The sequence below is a fragment of the Varanus komodoensis genome, unplaced genomic scaffold (genome assembly GCF_004798865.1).
Source record: "Varanus komodoensis strain SLA01 unplaced genomic scaffold, ASM479886v1 scaffold7_3, whole genome shotgun sequence".
NCBI classification, from domain to species: domain Eukaryota; kingdom Metazoa; phylum Chordata; class Lepidosauria; order Squamata; family Varanidae; genus Varanus; species Varanus komodoensis.
This window is the reverse complement of record NW_025336480.1, coordinates 24,624,816-24,649,484: the sequence shown is the minus strand read 5'-3', so window position 1 is coordinate 24,649,484 and position 24,669 is coordinate 24,624,816. Positions and strand designations below refer to the sequence as shown.

At 40.7% G+C, this 24,669-nt stretch overlaps 1 protein-coding gene across 6 annotated transcripts in view; it reads right to left on the bottom strand.

The window, feature by feature from the left end:
- Window positions 1-1,766: 1,766 nt before the first annotated feature.
- ESF1 (ESF1 nucleolar pre-rRNA processing protein homolog) overlaps window positions 1,767-24,669 on the bottom strand; it is a 53,142-nt gene continuing 30,239 nt past the window's right edge. For all 6 annotated transcript variants that reach the window (XM_044454386.1, XM_044454388.1, XM_044454385.1 and 3 more), the window contains 5 exons: window positions 20,736-20,857; window positions 16,251-16,341; window positions 8,490-8,557; window positions 4,972-5,118; window positions 1,767-2,652 (listed from right to left, as the gene is read on the bottom strand). In XM_044454386.1, coding sequence (XP_044310321.1) covers window positions 2,365-2,652; window positions 4,972-5,118; window positions 8,490-8,557; window positions 16,251-16,341; window positions 20,736-20,857 — 716 coding nt within the window. In that variant the 3' untranslated portion in view covers window positions 1,767-2,364. The remainder of the gene's footprint in view (window positions 2,653-4,971; window positions 5,119-8,489; window positions 8,558-16,250; window positions 16,342-20,735; window positions 20,858-24,669) is intronic.

Genomic DNA, 24,669 nt, shown 5'->3' with positions numbered 1-24,669 from the left:
AGCCTTCTCTATCGCAGTGCTAGTCTTTAGTCTCCTCAATGCAGTACAACAGGCACCAACGTTGTTTTGGGGACTACTTAAAAGCCCACTGTTTAACTGGGCATTTTGAAAGTACAAAAGCTAAGGTGTTCCATAAAGGGTCAAACTAGCAATAATAAATGTGTCTTAACCAATCACATCAGCGCTTCTCATAGCAGGTGCAGAAGGACAATTTGAATTAGTACTGTGGTGGGAGAGAAAAGAGTGAAACCTCTCTTCCCCCTTTGCGGTGTTTCCAAAGAAGATCAGGCCTTCCTGCACCTCATAATGGATTACCTTTGAAGTCTTCATGTGATGCTTAGGACATGTTTAGTGGTACAGGAAGTGCTCAGTGAGAGCTAGAGAACTTTGGGGCCTTCAGATGATGATGTATGATTCCCATCATCCCCACCACTGACCAGGCTAGCTGAGGCTGATAGAGAATTGGATTCCAATATATGGGCAGCCTCAGCCTCCTCAGCCCTGCCTTAAATGAAAGAAAACTGAGCACTCATGTTCATGGATGGGTTCATTGGTTTAACACTTCTCAGACAACCTAGCTAAAACACCCTACACACTGCAGCCTTATGTAGCGGAATGTCACTATAGCACATTTAAAGCTACACTCTCCAGTTATAAAACTGCACAAAGCACAGGAACCAAGACTAGCAAGATACATAAACTCTGCAGGAATACGATGTTAATTAACTCAAGTATAAAGACAATTAAAGAGTGAAAAACAGTTGCTGAATACCCAAAGGAAAACAAAGTACAAATGCTGATAAGAGCATACTTTAAGGAGCAATAACAAAGAATTGAAAAATAAGCGCAAAGTACCTTTCAAATGTAACTCTTATTGCATTCATGGTTTGGTAATTTTTCATTCAACTGTTTGCATTCTGTTTTGTTTACACTTTCTATTGCACTTCATCTTGTATTCTGTATGAGCTAATTAACATCATATTCCTTCAGAGTTTATGTATCCCACCATTCCTGGTTTCTGTGCTTTATGCCCTTTTGTACAGTCTCCAGATATCACTTTGTATCCATTTTGGTAGGACTTCTCCTACCAATTCACTGAGAAGGGTGAAGTACTAGACCAAGCACAAAGATGATATAGCCCAGCTTTCTCCAACCTGGTATCCTCTGGACGTTCTGGACAAGTCCTATCAACTTACATGGCCAATAGTCAGCAATGCTAGAGGTTGTAATCCAAAATTTCTGGAGGTTAGGAAAGGCTGGTACAGCATATATCTTTTGGTTGATGGCCAAGCCGGTTAAAGAGGGAATTCAATCTCAGTAGTGGACTCAGAGCTCAGCTAAAGGCTGTAAGGGCAACTAAATCCTTTCAGTGGAGACATGCACCTGGCAAGTCCCAACAAAGGAAAAACTGAATATTCCAAATTTGGAACAGCATTCCATTTCTTTCACATCTACCCGATTTCAGCCAGCGTCATGAGCCATTCACCCATCCCTACAGAATTACATGGTAGAACTCTATCAATTTAATATGTAGATTAATGAGCAACCAGGAACCACTAGGTCTATGTTTTATGGAAGAACTGTCTTTGTGGACAGAAATTTGTACAGCAAATCAGGAAATGAGTCTAGCCTTTTAAGTGCTTAATATTTGAATTCCCTTTTCTGTCTAGCACAGGGATGATGTAACAAATTGCATTTTTACTAAGAACTTGTGCAACAAGAAAGAAAGAATGAAAGAAAAGACAAAAGAAAGGACGAGAGAGAGAGAGAAGAGAAGAGATTAATTTACTGGGAGAATGGTACGGGGAAATTCAGAGAAGTATCAAACCACCAGATTTTCAAAGTATGCCTACAATTTACAAACATAAAAAATGGACAAAGAATTAACAGAAATATAGTAGTAATAGTAAGCTATTTTAAAATACTGCACATGAACACATATATAATTAAATGATCCATAATGATCAGGGGGTTTAATTAACAGTTCAGGGCATTCATACAATATTTTCCATTAGTCCGTTTGCAGATCTTTGAGATACAAAGTACATCATTAAGGGGAAAAAAAATCTTACCTAAAGTTTATGCCAGCTCTCAAGACTGAATAGCAGCTGCCACATTATAACCATGGCACTCCTGCTTTTTTAGAAAACCAAACTCTTCAAATATCTTCAGCTATGTTACATTTGATTTTAGGTTATGCTTATTTGTCATTCATTTGGCAGCTATGTTTTGCAACCATTTAAAGGCATGACAGACAGAAATGATAGGGAAGACCTCAGAATAAGAGGGTATTTACCCCTAAATCAACATGGGTTTGATTTCTTTACAAGTCCTTCGTTCTCATCCTCAATATTAGTTTCCCACTTATTTGACTTTTTGTTTCTTCCTTGCTTGGAATTGTTCAGTTTTATTCTTGACAGATTTGATCAGCATTGACAATGCAGGATCAATGGGTTTCTTGGCAGCAGACTGCCTCTCTGCCATGTTGTCCTGTCCCCCAGTTGCTCCAGTCAACCCCTGCTGTCTTCGGCGAGCTTTCTCCTCTAAAATCTTTTCCGTCGCTTTTGTTTTCTTGAAGTTTGGATCTGAAGGATCCAAATTAAACAGATGGGAAGTATACATGGCCTGGAATCTGGTATCAGCAACATTTACCTGGAAACAGCAAGAAAGGATGCTTTATTTGCAGCAAAAAATGCAGGACAGTGAATATGAAAACAAAGTAATACGTAACTAGCCAGAGCTGGAGAATCCCAGGAGAGACCCACCCAGTCTCCCTGGCAGCCCAGCTATTAGCAGTGCTTCTATAGCCATTCAAATCTGGGTTGTGGGGCTAGTTGCAGGGAGAGGCTTAATCACCGACTTGTTTAGCAACCCTGAAGCAGCTGTGAGTACTGCTTCAATGGACATGTGCATGCAATTGTGTGTTCAGGCATGACCCTCCACCCAGCAGTGAATGTAGCTAAAAAGACTGCCCACTCTGATTAACACAGTGAAAATGGGTAACAAGAAGATTGTATTTCTCATTTACCATCATTTACAAAAGGCAGTAAGCTTGTTTCACTTGCTAAACAGTGCTTGTCTAATTCATGCACACTGAAAATTATACTTGTGCTTTACTTTGTTTATCATGATAGATATTTTTTCTTCTGCGTGAAGATTGTAACAAAGAAGAGAAAATGTGTAATGTGGACCAGCCTTGTGTCACACACCAAAGGGCAGCAGTACAATTTCCCTTGCACTTAGGGACAAACAGTTTGCAAAGTTGTACCCCACATGTAAACGTTACCCGTGTTTCTGTGCCCTCTCCTAGAAGAATGTTTAGATCCAGAGTTCCCCTTCTATGCATGCATAAGGAGGAGCTATTCCTACTAACTCCCCACTCCCTCTGTACCCCATATCCCATTTCATCTTCAAAGGTTCCCAAATCCAAGAGCAAGGACGAAAGAAAAGCCCCATTCTATGAACTCTGCTCTCTTTAAGAGCCAAGCAGAATGGCATATTTCCCTCATTTCCTATATTCTCTGTGCCTCTTCTTTCTAGCCACACAGAAACCACTTACCACTGTGTCAAGCAGCAGGTACTGATGAGGAGTGCATATGCATGCACGTGTATGCATAATTCCCTAATTTCTATAGTCCTTGCATTCCTTTTGTATTGTAGAAAGCCCTGGGGATTCATCAACCAGTGGGAAGCACATCTGCAGGCCAGCTGATTCACTTGCATGTCATATTCCTGATGGCAAACACGTGGCCAATCCTAAATCTAGTTGTTGGCAACTGGTAGCTCTGTTGTTGGACTGCAACTCCTCACCAGCATTGCCAGTGGGAGCTTATACCTGCCTAAATGTGTGGAGGAAATATTCCTCAGGAAATGCTCCTCTCAGTCTGTCAACAGAGAAGCCAAGGTGAGTCTTGCAGTAAAGCAGGAGTACAGACTCTCAGGTCTGGGGGCGCAAAATCAGTCCTCCAAGTGCCCCAAAGGGCTATGCCACTTTCCCCTGCCCTGACTTCCTTTCCTTCAATCACTGATTGTGTGTTGGTTTCCTGATGTTTTGCAGTTTGTTTCTCTCCTAAAAAGCCAAATTAGCTTAGTTGTTGACAGCAAGACCTTTAAGATAAGTATGCTGTTATTTTTGGTTTTTAAACTACACCATCTGTTGCCTTGCCCACCACTGGTATGCAGCCCCCAAGAGCTTATATGAAATGAAATTTGGCCTTCAAACTGAAAGAAGTTCTGCACCCCTGTTGTAAAGAAACCATGTTTGCTGCAAGGAAATAAGCAAGGCATCACCCATACAGCGGACACATGAAAGGGTAGACATAATGAGTGGCAGAAGGAGCACCTGCATGCTAAGGACTGTGTGGGTGACCAGTGGGTACCAATCAGAATCCAAAGAGGAGATAGATTTCAAGCTTGGCTATGCCTTCCCCAACTCAAAACTTGCCGTTTATTCATCAAATATGATTCTTATGGGCAGTGGCTCTTGCCAGGCCAAAGACTGGACAAAAATTGAAACAGCTGATAATATGCTGTCCACTTAGACAGGCCCAGGCAGCCCTGCACCTGCGTCATGCACAGTGTTGCATACACCTTGAAAGCAGGCGCAAGGGAGGTTTATCTAAGCTGCCTTCATATTACAGTATAAGCCAACACTCATAATCTACAAAGAAAAAAATTTTCCCTTCATTTGGAAAAGGAAGCATTATCTGAGCCTGAAGTAATCACAGTTATCCAAAAAACAGATCAGCCCATACTACAACAAACAAATTAATCCCATACAAAATGAGATGCAAACCTTTTCCAATTTCTAGTGTAAAATTCATGGTTTGGAACTGAATTCTTCAACAGTCTCTTCAGAAAGAATGGTAAAGATGTATGTTCATGTAAATTATAATGTAGTTATTGATCTAATGTAACACAAACTGACCATCATTTTATTATGTTTTAGAAACAGGAAGCCCATAGAGTTACCTGGAAGTCATCTGTCAGCAGTTCCTTCTTTTTCATTAATAGCTTTTTTTTCTTTTTGCTCAGGTTCTGCTGCTCCACTATCTTCTCATAATTGAAGTGTCTTTTTTCATCCTCCTCCTCATCCATCACCAGCAGAGCCATTTCAGCCTGTTACAATCAGAACAGATAGGATCTGTTTGCGCAACATTTCACAGAATATGGGCTACAGATGTTTCTGTGCCTCATCTGAAGACAGAGTCGCTAATGCACAACAGGAACAGCTATAATTGCCTATCTGTTTACAAAACATTTTTATTGGTGAGGAGAACACTTTATATTAAAAACAAAGGCAATTAAGAAAATCACTCTCACTTCAAGGAGGCTAGAAGTATTCTTAGGCTGATCACTGTGATTCATTTGTTACACTTATATCCCATCCTTCCACTGAGAAGCTTAGTATGGCTTAGAAGGGGCTCCTAAAGCTGTTTCCCATCCAGACACTGAGCAAACTGAGAGTCTCAGCTTCAATAATGTGACATTATTCTGTGCCCCAGGAATAGGCAATTCTCTGAGAAATATTAGATAATACAAGTACATCCTTAAGCATACAAGCCCTGCACGTGATAGAGAGCCATGGGTTCACACACAAACATATGTGGAATAGTATATGCCTCCCAGATGGAGCATTTGTCCTGGGTGACAGTATACACATGGTGGCAGATTCATGCCCAAGTGCCTTAGGTGCACTGTCTACCTATGGGGCAGTTTGAACCAGCTCAGGATATACTCAGGGAAGATGGGTTTATGGCACAGCAGAACCAAGGCCATGCTGCACCAAATACAATTATACGTTTCAAGTATTTGTCTATTTTCCATTTTATGTTAGCATAACTTTATTTTGTCAGCCTATCATTAGGTCTAATTAATTCTCAAGGTCATAAAAAGGAAGACCTTCTTTTAAAGAATGCAAAAATAGCACACATCAAAGACTGAATGTCCACAGATCAAGTAGCCCTTTGCTCAAAGTAGATCAAACCTGCACATCAAAAGGATTTTCAATTGAGTTTTTGAACTCTGTGTTAAAAAGGAAATAATACAAAGATCTCAGAATGCAACTCTGAGTTGAACTGGCCCTTTTTATGCTTTTAGCACAAGGCGAGCAAAGGAGTTTTATCTTACAGAGCATAAAAAGTTGACTAGCACTGCTGTAAAATTGTGGTAACAAGCACAAAAGATAAAATACACATTTTAAATACATAAATATATGTGCAGCTGCAGTATTTCATGAGGCCTATCTGCTATGTACACAAGAGCAACGATCCTGAGCACAGCTGACCATTCATAAGAAAACTGCATGCATTTTAAGCAAGGCACTATACAGCCATCTCTTCCATGTGCTCAATGTGGTAAACAGGTCTACATCCTATGCATATAAATGAAAGGCCTACAATATTTCTTATTTATTGCCCAGGTACAGCTGGGGCTCAGGGAGACAGAGATGCACATCATTTGCTACATTTATGCCAAATGCATGGACTTGGGGTGAAGATCATGGCAGGAAGTGCAAGTGAGCAACCGTTTACTCCCTCTGAATTCATTTGACACAGTTTGCCAAAGGTATGAATACATCTTGAAATAAGCAGAACCTGATTAAGATTAACTATGTATGGTCACATGGGCAACTTGTTCCTTTTGATAAAATCTGTTTTGCAAAAGTGCCAAGAAAGCTTAATGAGCCTCTACTCATTTTTAGTGCTAGTACTCAAGTCACTCTAAACACTGAAGCCAGGGGTGGAGTTTATCAAATGATCACAGACAAAGTATCAAAGGACAACCAAATGTGCATGCTGCCTAGATATGAAGACAAGAGAGCATGGTATACTGACAGAGTCTAGCTGGCTTTTAACTGTTGGTTTAAACATTACAGCCAACATGTGGAAACAGCTAAAAAGCAATTGCATGTAGCAGGCATAATATTTCAAAGCTGTCACATCTCTGCATCATCCCAAACATATGCAGCATCTCCAGATCAGCAACACGCCATGTGGAGTGTCTTTATGGGGAAGCCCTTTCCAGTGGCCTCTGAACAGAGCCTGTTAAGTTTAAATCTATTCAGACTGTTTGGCGGAATCCTTGGAATATGTTGCAAGCGCTGACATGTCAGAGTCGTGAAGGAGGGAGGCTGAGGAGTTTTCTCAAAAGGTTATTCAGATGTAGTCCAACTCATTCTTGTTGGCAAGACTTGCCCATATTGCATGCTGCAAGGACATCATGACACAGACTGAGGCTACACCAGATCTGTATAGCAAGGCCTTGGCTGAGGCACTACCTATCATTCTCCTTCCCACTGCCTTGAAGCAATGAGCTGATGCAAAGCTTTGGGGTGGGACAGGAATGATGAGGGGAAGATGGAGGGATGATATGGAAAATGCCAGCTCCATATAGCCGGTCAACTAAAGAGAACGCCATTGACATGGTGGGGCACATTGAGAAAATGCAGAAGTCCCTTCCTCTGCCCCGTGCTGCCAAGGATGAAATCCTCTAAGCAGGGAAGATACATTTTATGCCGGGACAAGGAGGTCAGATGCATAATCCAATCTGGTCAGCCAGGCCAAAACTTCTGTTACAGGCATCCTTTGGGAGAAAGCAGTGCTAACCATGCTGTGTTCTGATGATACGCTGTGTTGCTTTCCCTTACCTGCCTCCCCAAAGACCTGTGGATTAACAGCACTGGGCTTAGTACTGGAACTGGTTCGTGCCTTTGCAGCAATTTTCACTCACCATCTGAGCACAGATTTCTCAAGATGGCAGAAGACAACAGAGCTGCAACTCCTCTGCTAAGAAGTGCCAGCGGCTTTCCTCTTTGCTTTTCTTTTCATTTGCCCCTTCCTCTTTTGAGTAGGAAAAGTGGACGGCACATCAGGCATTTAGATAGAAATGTCTAACAGCTAAGCAAGGCCTTCAGCATAGCTAGCTCCCAGCATGACTGCTCACCATTTCAATGCCCCCACTTGCTAATAACCTTTCATAAATAGAAGAGCTTGCTGTACTTATCTGAAAGCAATTACATTTATTAATTTTAACCCACATTTTGTGAATAAAAATGAAAATGAATAAGTGATTTGTCAGGGAGCAGCTAATCCTTTAGCACTCTTGAAGCCAACACACATGCTGACCTCATTCACTGGCAGGACGGGAGAGTTCCAGCAACTTGCAAATGTCACTATTGAGCTTGCTAAAGGAAGACAGAAATGTAAGCCTCATTTTAGAAATGTCATTACTAAAAGAAATAATTTGAAGCTGGTTAGCCCCTGAAAAGTTGTCACACTCTAGTTTTATGAATAACCTAATTACTATTTGCAGAATGGAAACATGAACATTTAGTCTTCATGTTTAAGATAAGTATACCGAGCGCCATATGCACAGATTGGCTGCTTCATTCACCCCAGACTACTCACAAATAATGTTCCACAAACCCAACTGTGGGATTACATTGCTATGTCTAATCTTTAGTGCTCCTTGAACACTTTCTCTTCTACCTTATGCTTCTCTGTATCTCCTTCCTTTTCTTGAACATCTTCTTTCTTCTTCTTCTTCTTATCCAAATCTGTTCATAAGCACAAATAAATATAAGCACAATTATTGAAATATGCCAGATGATGATCTCAAGTAGACATAACAAAGTGTGCTCGCTTTCTGCTGCCACCATCTACACCTTCTGAAATGCCAGCCATAAAACAGTAAAGTGTAGTTGTAGAAAATGAGCAGCAAATCAAAACAACCATCTTCATAGGAAATGATTTAGCCAGAGTCTAGTTCAGTTATGAGCAAGTAGAGAGGTCAGGGAGGCCTTCTCCAGCTTTTTCTTCATGACAGTGCTGAGGGTCAGCAGAATAATTGTTGCTCTGTTCTTTCCCCAGGGAAAGCATGATAAAATGCACTGATCAACATGCCACTCCTAAACTGCTTTGATATGAAGCACTGTGCACGATGCTCCCGCCATGCATTATGCACAGCATATGTTTTTTTCCCCTCTTCTGCAGCAGCGGTCCCCTGGGGCCCCGCTGTATTGGCACCTCATCGAGGTATTGCTAGCAAAGAAAAACAGCATCTGCCCACACACACTCCCATGCGCATACCTGTGCACCCATGGAAGTATGCTTGTACTGTGGCGGATCCTAGCCATTGAATAACTAGTGCTTTTACATTTTAGACTGATTCAAAATACAGTGGAATTGTGTTCTCTTTCATTCCACTCAGCTTCCCATACCCCTCATCTGTATGACTAAACTATATATTGTAAAGTAGATACCACCCTTTGATTAAAAGGTAGGGTTATTGTTGAGGTTGAAGCAGGGGTAATGCAAGGAAGAGAAGAATGAATTGAGGATATTGGTTCATGTTATTTGTATTAAAATTAATAAAAGCCTGAAATACAAACAAAATACAGTGGAACTCAGAATTTCAGAGCTGGAGCACACAAAACCATGCTTCACAAACATTTCCCCAAGATTTAGTTATGTCCCTTAAGTATAGAACAGAATTCAGAGATGATAAGCAATTCTCCCTGTGTCCATTTTCACCAAAAGGGCTAGTCCATCTCCTTGAACCAGCAAGATGCCAGTCAAAAATGCTCATGACATAAATACACTTAATTTAGCCTCCCAAAATCCACAGAACAAAGTCAGATGGTTCCCCATTCAAATATCTGGTTCAAAGCTTATATCAGGGCAGACAAGGCAATGGCACCCAGGGAGTGGGCAACATGGAGTCCTGCCTTGGGCTTTCCAATATATATAAAACGACAGCAACGCAGTATTCTTCATACCATGCCCACTAATAAAACTGGCAGTTATGCCTTTCCAATGTGCAGAGAAAATATTCATCTCAGAACCTTCCTCAGTGGCTCAGAGAAAAGCTTGGGTCAGTACTTGGACTGACAACATGCTTTACTCTGGATTTGAGACAGAGTTTTCTGTTTTCCGAAGTATGATCCCCATTGTATAAAATGGGAGAAAATAGTAATTCAGTAAAATTTGAGAAAATAGCAGGGACCTCTCATGAAACAGCACTTGCCAATTTCAGACAAATAGGTTTAGGTACCTTTAAACTGAAGTTTTTTAGAAAACAAGTTTGATACCTATCCTTCCTTGTGGTATTGTGGGGACTTTTGCTTCAACATGTCAGAAAAACTATACTTGTGCCTAAGTTAAGTTCCCTGAAATTTTGTAGAAGGATGTGAACAGGGTTTAGGAAGCTATAACAACAGCTTGAGGCCTTAAAATGTTTTCCTTCTTTGCTCATTTAAACCATTTTTGATATGTTTGCTCTGCATTCAGAAAGCATTATGGTGGGAAGCAGAAGGAGAGATGTAGTAAACAAATTCCCTGATTGGAAGTTAGAGGTACCAGCAGAGAACTCCTCTTCTGCCTGGCTTTTCATGTTTCTAAATAGTTTGGAAAGGGTCACAGAAATGTAACAAATGAGTTAAGAAAAAGAGAGAGCAGCTTCAAAGCCCTTCCAAGAGTCTCAGGTGAATTTTCAGACTTGGAGTCATCCCCATTTACCTTGGGTTATGAGGTAGGCCAGGTATGGCCTTCATGAATTCATACCTCATCACAGCAGAATGCATAGCCCCAGATACCATATTGAACATAAAGAGCCAAACCACTGCTCCCCAAGCAAGTAAATAAACCTGTATTTTTTAGCTGATTCAAAATGGGCAGCAACCAAGAGGAAGAAGAGAAAGAATGCAGAGAAATAGCTTTGGAAGAATACAGTAGGACCTCCATATCTGTGGGGGGAGAGGTTCCAAGCCCCCCAGCGGATGCCTGAAACCACAGATAGTAGTGAACACAATTGGCCCTTCACACTTGCAAGCTCTGGGGCACAGGACCCCCGTGAAAGTGGAAAGACTGAAAATAACTTTAGGGACTCTGTTTGGGACACCATGCTCTTTGTCTTGGTCCTAGCCAGTGTCACTCATCTGTTTGGTCTCTCAGATACTTGCAGTTTTTTGCTAGAGATATTGGTAGTTTTTCTCTAGAAAGTAGGGGGTCCTACTGTATGAACACCAGCAATGACAAACTAGGAAAGAAAACTAGTAAAAGACAAATGGAGAACACATCTGAATGAAAGTGATGAACTGGCTCAGGAATTTTCTCATGGTGAAGCAATGAAAATGAAAGGAACTGAATAGATGAATTATGTATTGTATATGTCACACCACAAGCACAACATTCTGGAACAACTGTCAAACCAGAAACAAGACCATTCTTCTGCACTACAACACACATGCCAAGTGGATCTCTACTGAGCTGTAATGGGTTAGATCCTGAGAAGCAATGCTGGAACACAGTGGGTAGAAGGTAACTTTCGCACTCTCTTTCCTTCAGCAGCCCTGCAAAAAGCATTTCCCAGACCCTAAAAAGCAGTCAAAAATATTTGAAATAATTACTTGCAGCAAATGGTTTAAGTTTTTATTTCTAAATTCCAGATCCAAAGAGCATAATAATATCTAGGTTTCTAAAAGGTGCAAGGTATGATAAAGGCATACCATTTGGGGGGGGGGGGGGATATTTTGATGAAGCTATTTTTTGTGCTACACATACTCTGGAGAAGATCGTAACCATGATCCAGGTTCATATTTGTAAGAGATAAGAAGATATGTAAAATAATGTGCATAATATGCATTATGTAAAAGCTGCTTTGTTTGGCAAGCTGATATAACTCATTCTAAGCAACTGCTCCAACAAACTTGTTTTTCTATGAAAGCAGTAAAAATCATCCATGGCAGGGACATTTTGGAGCAAGCAAGCCACAATGTTGTTTGCATTTCCAGGAATCAAAAGAGAATAACAATCACATTCATCATCTTATAAAAACTGTTCAGGTATGATAAAAAGCAGAATATATTAAATGTACATAACAACGCCAATACTCATTCCCCTTCAGTTTGTATGAACTGTGTTTTATAGACCTATCAGCCCCAATTAATCTCAATTTGTTTTCCATCAGCAGCAGCCAGTAGGAAATATTCATTCTATCTTCTGGTGAAAAAATAAATTTACTACTGAAAAGTTAATAATCGAGCTTGGAACAGACAATGAAAAATTTTACAGCAGTTCCTTCGAGCACAGCTCAACTGTACCAATTCCCTCAAATTTTGCTTCCAAATGATTACTTTATCAAACCATAAAATGTACCTAAGCATTAAATGAAACCTTTCAACACTGTTGGAAAAAAATGTAAAATGTACTGCTTGACCTGCAATGATAACTGCATACTCAAAAGTTAATGGTCAATGTTGTAAAACCCAGTGGGTGTAAGTTGGGAGTAGTATCCCAAGTTGGGCTCGCAGTAGCAGAAATGTCTGATGATGCAATGGGAAGCAAGCACAAAGTAGTTCTTCTGGAAAGGGAGAAATCAGCTGAGCTGATAAGTAGGTCCACTGGCCCATCCTGTTCCGGAAGCAGCAATTTAATTACTTTCTGAAGTGAAGCAATAGATTCCCCTTGCACCAGCAGTCCATCCCATTAGCGCAACATGATTGTCACTGGTTGACTGCCAGCTTTAGATACTGTCCTCTGGGTTTTAGAATATATAAAACCAAAAGGATTACAACTGTCTTAAAGTTGCAGAAAGTCTAAATTAGCTGCTTGGCATCTCTGATTACCTAGGAGGACTCCAACTTGTTTTAAACCAGCAAGCCATTCCCTAGCACAACAAACTGCTTTAGAAATCTGTGGGCATTTCCAAAATTGACTCAGGTTTCATGCTAGATTACTTAGCATAGCAGACCATGCACTGCAGAATGGGTTAGAAAAATCTTAAATATGTAAAATCAGTAGGATCATGAACTTTGTGAAACCATATATTGCCCTTGGGAAGAAATGACCGGTTGAGTAACATCAGGACACTTCACATTATGAAAAAGGCAAAAAGCTGATTCTGCAGAACAAGTGATCAGCTCCAAAATCTTGTAAGCCACTGGAAAAACTGCCTCAACCTACCAACAGAACAATGAAACAGGTTCAAAGAGAGCTTTTGGTCAGTACCTATATTACTAGGTGCAGCTCCCAGTGGGGAAACCTTTGGATGTGAAACCTTTGAACCTTAGAGCGGCCAGGCTGCTGACGGGGACTGGGCGTTATGTTCACATGACTCCAGTTCTCCGTCAGCTTCACTGGCTTCCCATTGAAGTCCGGGCCCAATTCAAGGTGTTGGTGATGACCTATAAAGCCCTAAACGGCTTGGGTCCTGGTTACCTGAAGGAACGCTTACGTCCATATATGCCAGCCCGCCCCCTGAGATCGGCAGGAGAGGCCCTTCTCCGGGAGCCCTCCGTGGAAGAAGTTAGGAGGGTGGTTACTCGGAGGAGGGCTTTCTCAGCGGTGGCGCCTAAGTTATGGAATGTGCTCCCCAGAGAGGTCCGCCTGGCGCCGTCGTTATTTGTTTTTCGGCGCCAGGCGAAGACCTTTTTATTTAAGCAGTATTTTAAATGTTAATATTATTGAATTTTATTTGGCCAGGGCAGCTTGTTTTATATTGTATGTTTTATATTATATATTTGTATTTTACTGTATATATTTTAAAATGTTATTTTAATTTTTTGTTGTAAGCCACCCCGAGGCTTCGGCGAATGGGGCGGCATAAAAATGTTTTTAATAAATAAATAAATAAATAAATAAATAAATAAATAAATAAATAAATAAATAAATGTGTCGTGCATGAAGCCCCGACAGAAACTCATGAGGAGACCTTGCACTTGACACCCAGTACCCAAGAGTCGACTCCGCAACCCAACGCAGGGACGGCTGAGCCAGCTACGGCGTCTTCCTCTGAGCCCCGGCACGTTGAGCAAACGGCTGGACCTTTATCAGAGACAGAGAGCCATGAGAAAGAGGAAGCTGCAAGTTCTGCTCAGAAGGAGGCAGAGCAAACTGCCTCTTCCCCCTCTGATGCTGATCTCCCTGAGCCAGAAACAGAAGACACAATAGGTGTCGTGGATTTTTCAAGAGCCCAGAACAGACGTATTTTACGCAGATTTGAACAGCTGCAAAGTAGACTGCGTAAGAGGGAGGAAAGGCGTGACTTGGGAGAATGTTCCCACGTGGGCTTCGGAAGAGGAGCCATTAGAGAGTTAACATCTGCTTAGCAAGGACCGCTATTAGGGAACTTATCTATAGAGTTGTAAATCTTGTAGACAATTAGCATTAAAGGACTTTGGTTTTATTGCTCCAGAATGTGTGGATTGTTTACATACTGGGCTGCACCCCACGACAGGATGACAGGAAGGGCCAGCAACATGGCCATCCTAGTTAAGCACCTAACATGAAAGTGGGTACCTTGGGGAACTCCTTACACTGCCAGTGGGATGAAGCCCCATCCCCTGCCTGAGGTGCTTGTTAAAGCTAATCTGGAAATAGCTCGACAATAGCAGGTCACATGTGGTTGGTTTTCTCCCAGCATAGACTGCAGTCTTCCAGAGCCCCAGATTTTGGCTATTCAACCAATAGGTTTCTTTTTTAAAAAATAAGGATAGGAAAAAGCTGGGTTTTCAAAATGAGGAGTAGAGTAAGTGAACAGAACAAGTTATAGAATAAAGAGATATTCACTTCTGAACTGGTGAGTCTGATGATCTAGCATTCCTCTGATTTGGTATTGTACTCTGCTTTTTATTGATATTTTATACACACTCCCACACAAAACCCCATATGCTCCCTGCCAAATGCAGTCAAATAAAATAGAAATCAAAATCCCATATTCCACGTCTTAGTAGGACACATGCAATTATGAAATCAGCTAAAGTATGATCAAATCAAGAATGAAACTCATACTACAAAACTTAATAAGCTTAGTACTATCATGGAATACATCTCATCTTAAGTATTTAACAAAGGAAAAATCGCTAATAGAATTTGGACAAGATTCTCATCCTTAGTTCATTAGCTGCTCAGGAAGGTTCAGGAACCCCTCTCCAAACCCTTGATTAATGCTTTAATTTCCTAAAGATAACATTAGATTGGACAAGGCACATGCCCTTCCCAAATCCCTTCCAACCTGCATTCTTTCAGACTAATACTATTGCTCATTTTTGGTTGCCATCCGCACTGCCAGATCACCACTGCACAAGTGGTGAGGATAATATGTGCAACAAAATCAGCAAGGCACAGAAGAATCAACAAGGGAGTAAGTGCCGCATTGTACCTGCACAGAAGAATGCATACCTCTCCATCATATCCCCAGTAAGAACCAATGGCATTCCCCTCCCTACTGGCAAATTACGGTTGCTTAACCTTCCTGCTCCTCCTATAATGGAAACATTCTTTGTCAAACGTTTTTCTGGGCACCCACTCCAGCAGGCTATGTTACAGACGACCAGATTGCTTGTACTGTTTGTCTTCTCTCTTTTATTTTCTTTTGTTTGCACACCTGTTCCACCAGAGGTCGAGAGAGCTGGAGGGCTCAGCAAGCTGGGCAAAGCTGCCAGTTTATTCAGGATGGCATATATGGCCATGGTTTATTGCAGGGGTTACCTGGGTGTGTGTATCATCCAAAGCCAGATGAGACAGCAAACCCTAACATATTCCAAACCACTACGGAGCTGCTTGGAAAGAGCAGCAAGAAGTCCTGGATGCACTACCCAACTGGCTGTTGGGCCAATACCTCAGGCAGCTGTCCCTGAAGTACCCAAGTGGCACTTAGGGGGAGCTTTCAGAGGCTTTCAACCTGTCCCACACCACCAGTACTCAGACAGTGGCAGCATGAGGCAAGAGGATTCATGTACAGCATGGTTTTGGCTACATTGCCAGACTGGGCAAGGGAACCCCCTGCTTGGTTTACCCTAAAAAGCTCCAACACTATTCTATTTTCAACCACATAGAGAGAACTTCTTTTTAGTCCCAATGCACATTACTTTGCACTCACACTGAATTCCTTCTTTCTTTCCATTGTCCCGTCATTAGCTTTAGACTATAAGTGCTGTTTGGAATTGATTCACATTCTGTCTCAGATTTTACCAACTTGGTTTATTTTGTATATCCAGCAAATTTCTTCTCCCACTCCCAGCACTTCTAGATGATTTGTGTACAATATAATTGTGCCAATTGCTGGGGGAACACAAAGTACTATGCTGCATAGCAAAACTGTCCCTTTATTCCGACCCTCCACTTCCTATCTCTAACAAGTAAATAGTTGTTAAAATGGTCTATCTTCATAAAGGATGCAGTTTCCTTAGGGGCCTTTATCACAAGTTCTTTGAAAATCTACTACGCAGAACAGCAAAAAAGTCATCTAACCTGCTTTCTCAAGTTCCTCAGCAAAGTATGGATCATTTAAATCAACATCAGATGGGCATTCATCTTCAGTCGGTATTTCCTCAGCAGCATCCTGAAACAAAACACATTGCATTTCCATTACTAAACACTAGTAATGTGTTAGTAATGCAAATAAATATCACAGAAAGCACAAAGCTGCCAAATACAAATTTCAAGCAGTAACCTCAGGGCACAGACTTGTAGCACAGGAAGAAAGTGATTTAAAACAACTGCTTTCACTGAAATCTACAAAGTTATAGGACATATCAATATGGGTTTTATGAACAATTCCATGTGCCACCACACATAAACATACACATCTTGACATTGTATCAACCTCTGGACAGCTGATAATAGTGTAACATCTCCAACCTCCCCCTATTAATATGAAATGAAGTGCCTGATCCTGCCTAATCTTGGAAGCTAAACAGAGTGAAAATCTGGATGGGTGACTTGACTCCTGTACTGAGGTGGTTGTATCCAGCGGCCTGCTAGGAGTCTTCCAACTGTATGATTCTAGGATAACACTACAATAACACTAAAGCAATGGTTTCTAACAGCAAAATCCACCCAAGCCATCCAGACCAGTGAGAATACAATTCACATAGTCCAACCAGCATGACCATGTATCAGACTCCAACATGTTTGGAGGGCAACCACAGTCTGAAAAAAACTAATTACACTACCTGATGGTAGCTTATATAGCCATCATTACTTATAGATTTTGTTCTTTTACAGTTGACAAAGCATACAAATCTTGTATAGAAGACATTTGCCTGGTTTGCACCTTTTTCTTAAAACTGGAAATATTCTTGATACAAATTGGTCTCATCTATACACCTTGGTGCTTCTCCTATTCACTTTCAGACTTTGAAAGTTCTGAAAAGTTTTGGAACGTTTTCATAGGGAAATGTGTGATAAAAATACCTCATCAGAGTGAATGTTTTGGAATTGTCTCCTTTGTAGAACACTGGACCAGATTCTGATCAGAGATTCTGATCATTTTTGGGGCAAAATGCTTAAGTTGGATATACATAATCAAAGATATAGCTTTCAATAAAGTCATTTCAGCTTCCCAGGAAAGAGCAAGTGACATATTTTATCAATGTTGACTAACAAGTTGCTAACTGCATGATTTAAAGGAAGCAAAAAGCTATGCATGCTTGGCAGGCTATGCTTGACAGGTGTGGGTTATCAGAAAAACATGATAACCCACATACAAGGATGAATTCTGGGATATGTGAGGGTTGTTGTTGAAATATGAGTTATGGTATTGTCTGGACCCAGCTGTGCCAGCTGAAAACTAATTGTGGTTTCTTAAGCTGAACAACCCACAGTTTACAACCAAACCATGATTTTTTTTCATGGGTTGTTCACAGTTAACAAGCCATGGTTCATTAAGTGAGGCTAGGTTCAAACAACATGATAATACACAGTTCAACAACAGCCCATTGTTTACCAACTTGCACTCAACCCATGTTCAACGCTTCAGTGTGGATTATTCTGTTGTCTGTACCTAATCTAAGCCTCTTAAATAAAAAATCCTATCAGGTTGCCACCCACCAGATGGCAAATCTCTCGTCTTAGGGTTCAGACATTTTTATGCACTGCCAAGCTGCTGCCAGCAGGTCAGGAGGAGTCAGTAGGCAGAGGTAATTTTCACTGTCCTCTCCTCCTTTCTTTTTCCTCTAGATGGGCCGGGGCAGAGCTGTAGAAGCTACAAAGGTGTGTTTAAGAAATCAAAGTAAAATGATGATTATGATGATGACAATGAGACACTGAATACATTAAAATTCCTGGCTACGAGCCTAGTGGCAACTCTGCAGTCTTGAAGCATACCGAGACCTTGATCAAAGAAGTTCTTGTATTATGACTTGGGAAAAGCCGAAACACAAAACACACCAGGCTCTTTCACTGTCCTCAGGAATGAATTGGACAGGGATTGGACAAGCTCCTGGGAGCATAGGATGAACTCCCTGCTTATATGAAACTATAAAAGGTGATGCGAGAAGAAAGAGAACAAGACTGGTGTTTTTTACTTCAGAATGGGCTGTTGAAGCCTGCAGGTCTACACAACTGTGAAGGGAAGATATCTTTACCAACTGAATCCAGCCTATTGAATTTTAGGAAAAGCAACTATTTGCTTGTTTTGGAAGATCTTTTATGCTTCTAGAATATGGGAGGGGATGCTCAGATATTTAATACTTTTTCCCAGCTAATGTAAATGGAGGTAGTGAATTATATATTAAGTATGGTTTTTCTACAGAAGAGCTTATCAGACTGCCATGAACTCTTGCTTATAAATTAAGGCCAATAAATAAAGAAATAAATAAATATCTTGTTTCAAGGTGATTCCTGGATTTTCCCCTTCAACTCCTTTTAAGTTCTGGGGGCCATTAATACATTTACTGTATATATTATATACTACAATCTGTAACACTGGCTATGTCCTTGTCTTCTACCCTACTCAACACGTTATCAATACACAGTTGCCCAGGAGAAGACAGAAAACCAAAATGCTTGCAAGAATTTAGATACTGTCAACCTTTCCTATGGAGTTCCCATTCATTAGTAACATGTCCAGGATAAGTAACCGTTACTCTTTAACATAAGGAGCCCAACCCTACACTTCAGATCAGAAGAAACACTAACAGTACCACTCTTGGCCTTAATGGTAAAAGTTTTCTTGGAGAGTTGCTGGAAACATGCAGTCTATGAAATACATGCCATAACCATGTATGTGGAGAATGAAACATACCAGTACAGTGGCTACTGCACACCCCCACCCGAGCCTGCATTTGGTTTAAACTTAAACTTCTTCTTAGGACCAGCCTAATGCTGAGTGTTATGATCTAAAACATCTGAAGGGCACCAGGCCAGGGAAGCCTGGACAGTTGTACCAAGTTTGGGAAACTCAGGCTGGAATCTACCCTTCATCTTAAAATTCACTGAGTGGCTTCCAACAAGCCACCATTTCCTAGCCTGACCTACTTACTAGTTAGGATGAAGATAGAAGGATGCAGCCCCATATGTAGGGCTATGAACTTTACAGAATGACATATTATGAAAATGATGCAAATTAATCATCATCTAGGATAAAATCTAAGGAAGGAAGATTAAAACAGGAGTCATTTCATAATCAAAGAACTTGTGGGCATGAAATCTCTAATAATAACTGCTTACAAATAATGCATTTTGAAAAAGATCCAGCAAACAAAATGGCCTAATAAGATTTATCCATCTGATTATACTAGATTAATGTTTCCAGAATAAAGTGTACTTTGAAGTTCACTTGTCTGTTTTACAAAGTTCTTTTGCTGGCACTTTCTGAAATAATGGACATCCATATGCAGCCAATGCATGTGAATGGTAGGAGGCTAGACTTAAAATACCACTAACAATAAAAAAAAGTCTGGCACCTCTATTGTCCATTTTACAGAAGAAAAATGAAGAAAGCCAATCATGGTGACACTGTCATCAGCTTTCCAAAAGAAGAAAAAAATATGTATTTCTCTGAAGACTTTTCCAAAGGGTGGGTTTTTTGTTTTTTGTTTTTGTTTTTCTTTTAAAGATATGCTTCTAAAATTCTTCAGGCAAAATTTGCTCACTACTTAAGACTTTGGACAAAGCTGTCACTCTTATCCAAGGCTTGGCAACTCAAACATGATGATTTTTAAACAAGAAGAATGATCATTCCTTTTAGCAATGCAGAACTTATCAAGGACACAGGATCAAAGCAAGGTTTTCTGGATAGCCCAAGACATGTATTTTCCCTTTAATCACACTTGTTTAACATTCATGTGGCTGCCAAAGGCAGATGAAAACTCCTCAGGCCTGTTATGACTTAGTGCTACTTTCTGATCAATCCTTGCCTACTCTCATGCTTTCTGTAAATGCAGTTTAATAATAAGATATACCAGAGGAAAATGCTTTCAGTCCAGGGAGTTCAGCTCCTCAGTGAGAAGATTAGTAAGGGTGGAAGATATTTCCACATCAACCTGTCTGTATTCTAACTTCATTACTGCTGAGTACCTCCCTCGTTGAGGTGATGTGATGGGCAAGGAGGAAAATAGCCTTCTTGGGAAAGGTACACTGCTTGCAGAATGCTCTTCGCAGACAGGTTCATATGATAGCCACATTATTGCTTTTTCTGCCATTTTTATACTGATATTTGTTATTACTGCTTTATAATGTTATTTTTGATACAGAATACTATAAGCCATCTTAGAATGCTTTTCTCCCTGAAGTGCAGTATACATGTTAGCAGCAGATAAATAATATACTCTAAAAATAGCCAGAGCCCACTCCTATGGGGTTTCACCCGCATGAAGTAAACCCTAACCTAGAACAAGTTCCACACTCATGTGTAACACAGTGGTGTTTTGTATACATGGCAGCTCCTTGGAGGATGAGTCAAGCTCAGAAAGGGCACTCTGAAAATACAAAAATGATGAAAGCAAACACAACCTTCTGTTTCTTCTTCAGCTTCCTCTTCTCTTTCTTCTTTTCTAGAAATTGTTCCCATGGAGTCAGTTTATCCTTCGCTTCTAACTTGTTTCTCACCATTTCATCAGCACTTTCTTTAAGTCCTGCAGCCAACCAGAAAATATATGTAACTAAGGTAGCTCTTAAATCATGTAATTTAAGCATACACACAAGCATGAAGCCACAGTGACAGGAACAAATCATGAAATACCACTGGTGAGAGACGAGACAAGTGCTTCCATCAAGGCCAGTTCTAGCTGGCTATGCTCAGAAACAACTAGGAACTTTCCTAGTCCTGACTCAGCTGCCAAAAACACAAAAGCTCCAGTTTCTCCCACCCCCATCCTGCCTCTTCAAACTTCCACAGACAATTTAAGAAGCCAATTTACCCATTAACAAGAATAAATGTATTCTGCTAAAATCTACATATCTTGCTACATTTCTAGTTTTTATGACCACAAAGAACAACCTGAAATGATTTGGAAATAGTTTGTGAAACATCAGAACTCACATGGCTCTAGTGATGGGTGTGCATGTAGATGTAAAAATTCTGCTTTAATTTAGGCAGGGAACTTATATTTGTACACTTTTTAAAAGAATATATGCCAGTTCCTTTGAAAAAAGATGCATTCATGTAATGTTTTATTTATTATTGGTTACACCTTTGTAGCTACTTTGGATACAAAAAGCACCTTATAAATTAGAAACAGAAGGCTACTGGTATAACAGGAAATCCAAGAATCAAAGCTTCAACAGTAATTCGATTACTTTAAAAAGGAAATAGACTACAGAATCTTGTTCCAGTAGACATTTCTGAAGTGGAAAAAAGTGTAAATTAGTCAAATTATATTTTTTCTTTTTGATTTATCAACTACTTTTTTACTAGCTTATTTAGCAGCTATAAGAATTAAAAGATAAAAAGAACACAAGGTTACTGTTCTCTATCCTATGTACTACCACAGAGTTGAAATCACCAGACCATAAACTTAAGTTTCTGTCTCCCTGGTACCCTTTTCAGCACTAGGAGGAATCTTCTAACTTAGCATTTCCAGACCTGTCAACTATTGGAAGAAGCTGGATATCATGTTAGATGCTTGGCTAAAAGAAACATCCTCTTGAACCACAGCAAATTACAAGTTCTCTAGGCCAAACAGGGAAAAGAACAGAATATGGTATTAGTGATGTGAAGACCTGTCTGAAATCTGGCTGTCTTGAGCCTGGCACACTTCTTTTCCACACTAGGTCTAGGAGGCAAGGTGAGCAAAGGTCAAGTCTGTGAACACACAGGAATGCTAGCAAGGCACTTGTTTGTACTGGATTTCAGACCCATTCTCCTGCAGAGTAATTAAACCAGCTTCACAGCACTTGCAGCACACGTGTACAGTCCCATATACAAAAGCAAAGCTGGACTCACTTCCTGTTGGACACCTACATGAACACTTAGTGTGAGTCAGACTTAGGACCAGAGCCTGGGGAGCTGGGTCCAAAGAATCCAACAAATTCCACTGTCAAACCAGATTCTTCACTTGCTGCACTATGTTACAACCTGATCCAACCCGCTCCAGTCACTATACACTGGAAAGTGTGGAGTTCTACATACACTGTGAGGGTGTTTTTGCCCAAACACCAGTGGCAGCCCAAGTACCTGTGGCATTCCTGAGTGTGCCCCTGCAAATCTGCTCCTGAGGCTTGCTAGAGTCTCCAAAATTGCATGCAACGTGGAAAATATAAATGTTCCAACTATGGTTTCCAATGGCCCTCCGAGGCAGGGCTACCAACTAACATGGCTAGGCATCAGATGTGAACAGGCATATACAGACATACGTACACAAAACTCCCTTTTATACTGGTTCTTCAGTAGCCAGACAGATTTGAATTTCTAAGACTTAGCATGAAAAGAAATACAAATTTTTAATTTAGTGGGATCCAATGTAATCACTACCTGCAAAAGATTAAACAATATGAGAGAGAGAGAGAGAGAGAGAGAGAGAGAGAGAGAGAGAGAGAGACTTCTTTACAAAAATTACAAAATCAGTTGCAATTTTTCTTCGTACAAGATCCAATTCCTGTAGAACTAAGAGGGTAAGCTTGAATAGGACAAGGATAGTGCCATATTGTTCTTTCTACCTGAGAAAATGTAGTACGGGCAGCCAGAAAGCACTGAGCAATATTTAATGGTGTAATTCAGCAAATTCAAATAATGCTGATACTAAATAATGCTAATTGAGCTGCACTGAATATTTAGGCAACTGGCTGTGCAAGTCAATTATTCAATTGCTTGTGCAGTTTTGTACAATGGGTCATACCAGCAGAATGCACAAACTGGCTGCACAGGCAGTTGCACAATGAGTTATGTGCAACCAGTACAACAGGTTGTACAAGAGTTATGCACAGCCAGCAGTTGGATTCCCCTCTTGCACTGAGTTTGAAACCCAGTTTTCATTGACGGATCATTTATGTTCATGAAAAGGACACTGCTTTTTCACCTAGGAGCAGATGGCTTCCTCCGTCTATGCCTTTAAACATCTTCATATTGAATGAGCTTGGTGGGAATAAGAACTCCACTAAGACCATGTAATAAAATATTATTACAAATTAAAATTTCTGGTAACAGTTAAAAAGTGGGGGTTGAAAAGCAGTTGAAAACTACTTTTATCTGCCTTCACACAATCCACTAGGCAGTGTAGTGCAACAGGACAGTTCTAACATAATTTCAATTTGTGGGGAATAAAGTAAAATAACTGGGTCACTAACAGGAAACTACAAAAATAAATATACTTTTGAAATACTATATACTGATAGCTGACCTGCAGAGTACTTTTAAAGAAGTACTGTTAGGTGTTGAAATATACACTTTCACAGTAGAGGGAGCCTTAAAAAACTGGAAGAGATTTCCAGATTTCTTATTCAGCTGCCTAGAAAATGAAATCAACTGCTCCATCTGGAAAAGTAGGACTTGGCCATAACACAGTCTTTTCATGAAGCCAGAAAGTGATTGAACTTCCGCCACGGATTGGATTGTCTTAGAAACTGCTGCCCAAACAATTTCCCCAGAATGAAAGTGATTGTCTAAGCAGTCACAATATACAAAGCTGAAGAAATAAAAGGAGCTGTATAGAGCGGAAAGGGCATATGCTTAGAAGCTGGAGGATGAGTATGGGCCTATTTGTTATTGTTGGTAGTCGGGAAGTCGTATCCGACCCAACGCGACCCCATGGACAACATTCCTCCAGGACTTCCCGTCCTCCACCATCCCCCGGAGTCCACTTAAGCTCACACCACTGCTTCAGTGACTCCATCTAGCCACCTCATTCTCTGCCACCCCCTTCTTCTTTTGCCATCTATTGTTCCCAGCATTAGGCTCTTCTCCAGGGAGTCCTTCCTTCTCAACAGGTGGCCAAAGTATTTGAGTTTCATCTTCAGGATCTGGCCTTCTAAGGAGCAGTCAGGGTTGATCTCCTCTAGGACTGACCGGTTTGATTGCCTTGCGGTCCAAGGGACTTGAAGGAGTCTCCTCCAGCACCACAATTCAAAGGCCTCAATCCTTTGGCGCTCAGCCTTTCTTATGGTCCAGCTTACACGGCCGTACATAGGCCTGACTATACGCACTTTTGTTGGCAGGGTGATGTCTCTGCTTTTTAGTATGTTGTCTAGATTTGCCATAGCTTTCCTCCCAAGGAGCAAGCATCTTTTAATTTCTTGGCTGCAGTCCCTGTCTGTGGTGAACTTGGAGCCCAAGAAAATAAAATCTGTCACTACCTCCATTTCTTCCCCATCTATTTGCCAGGAAGTGAGAGGACCGGATGCCATGATCTTAGTTTTCTTAATGTTGAGTTTCAAGCCAATTTTTGCACTCTCCTCCTTCACCCGCATCAAGAGGCTCTTTAGTTCCTCTTCACTTTCTGCCTATTTAACT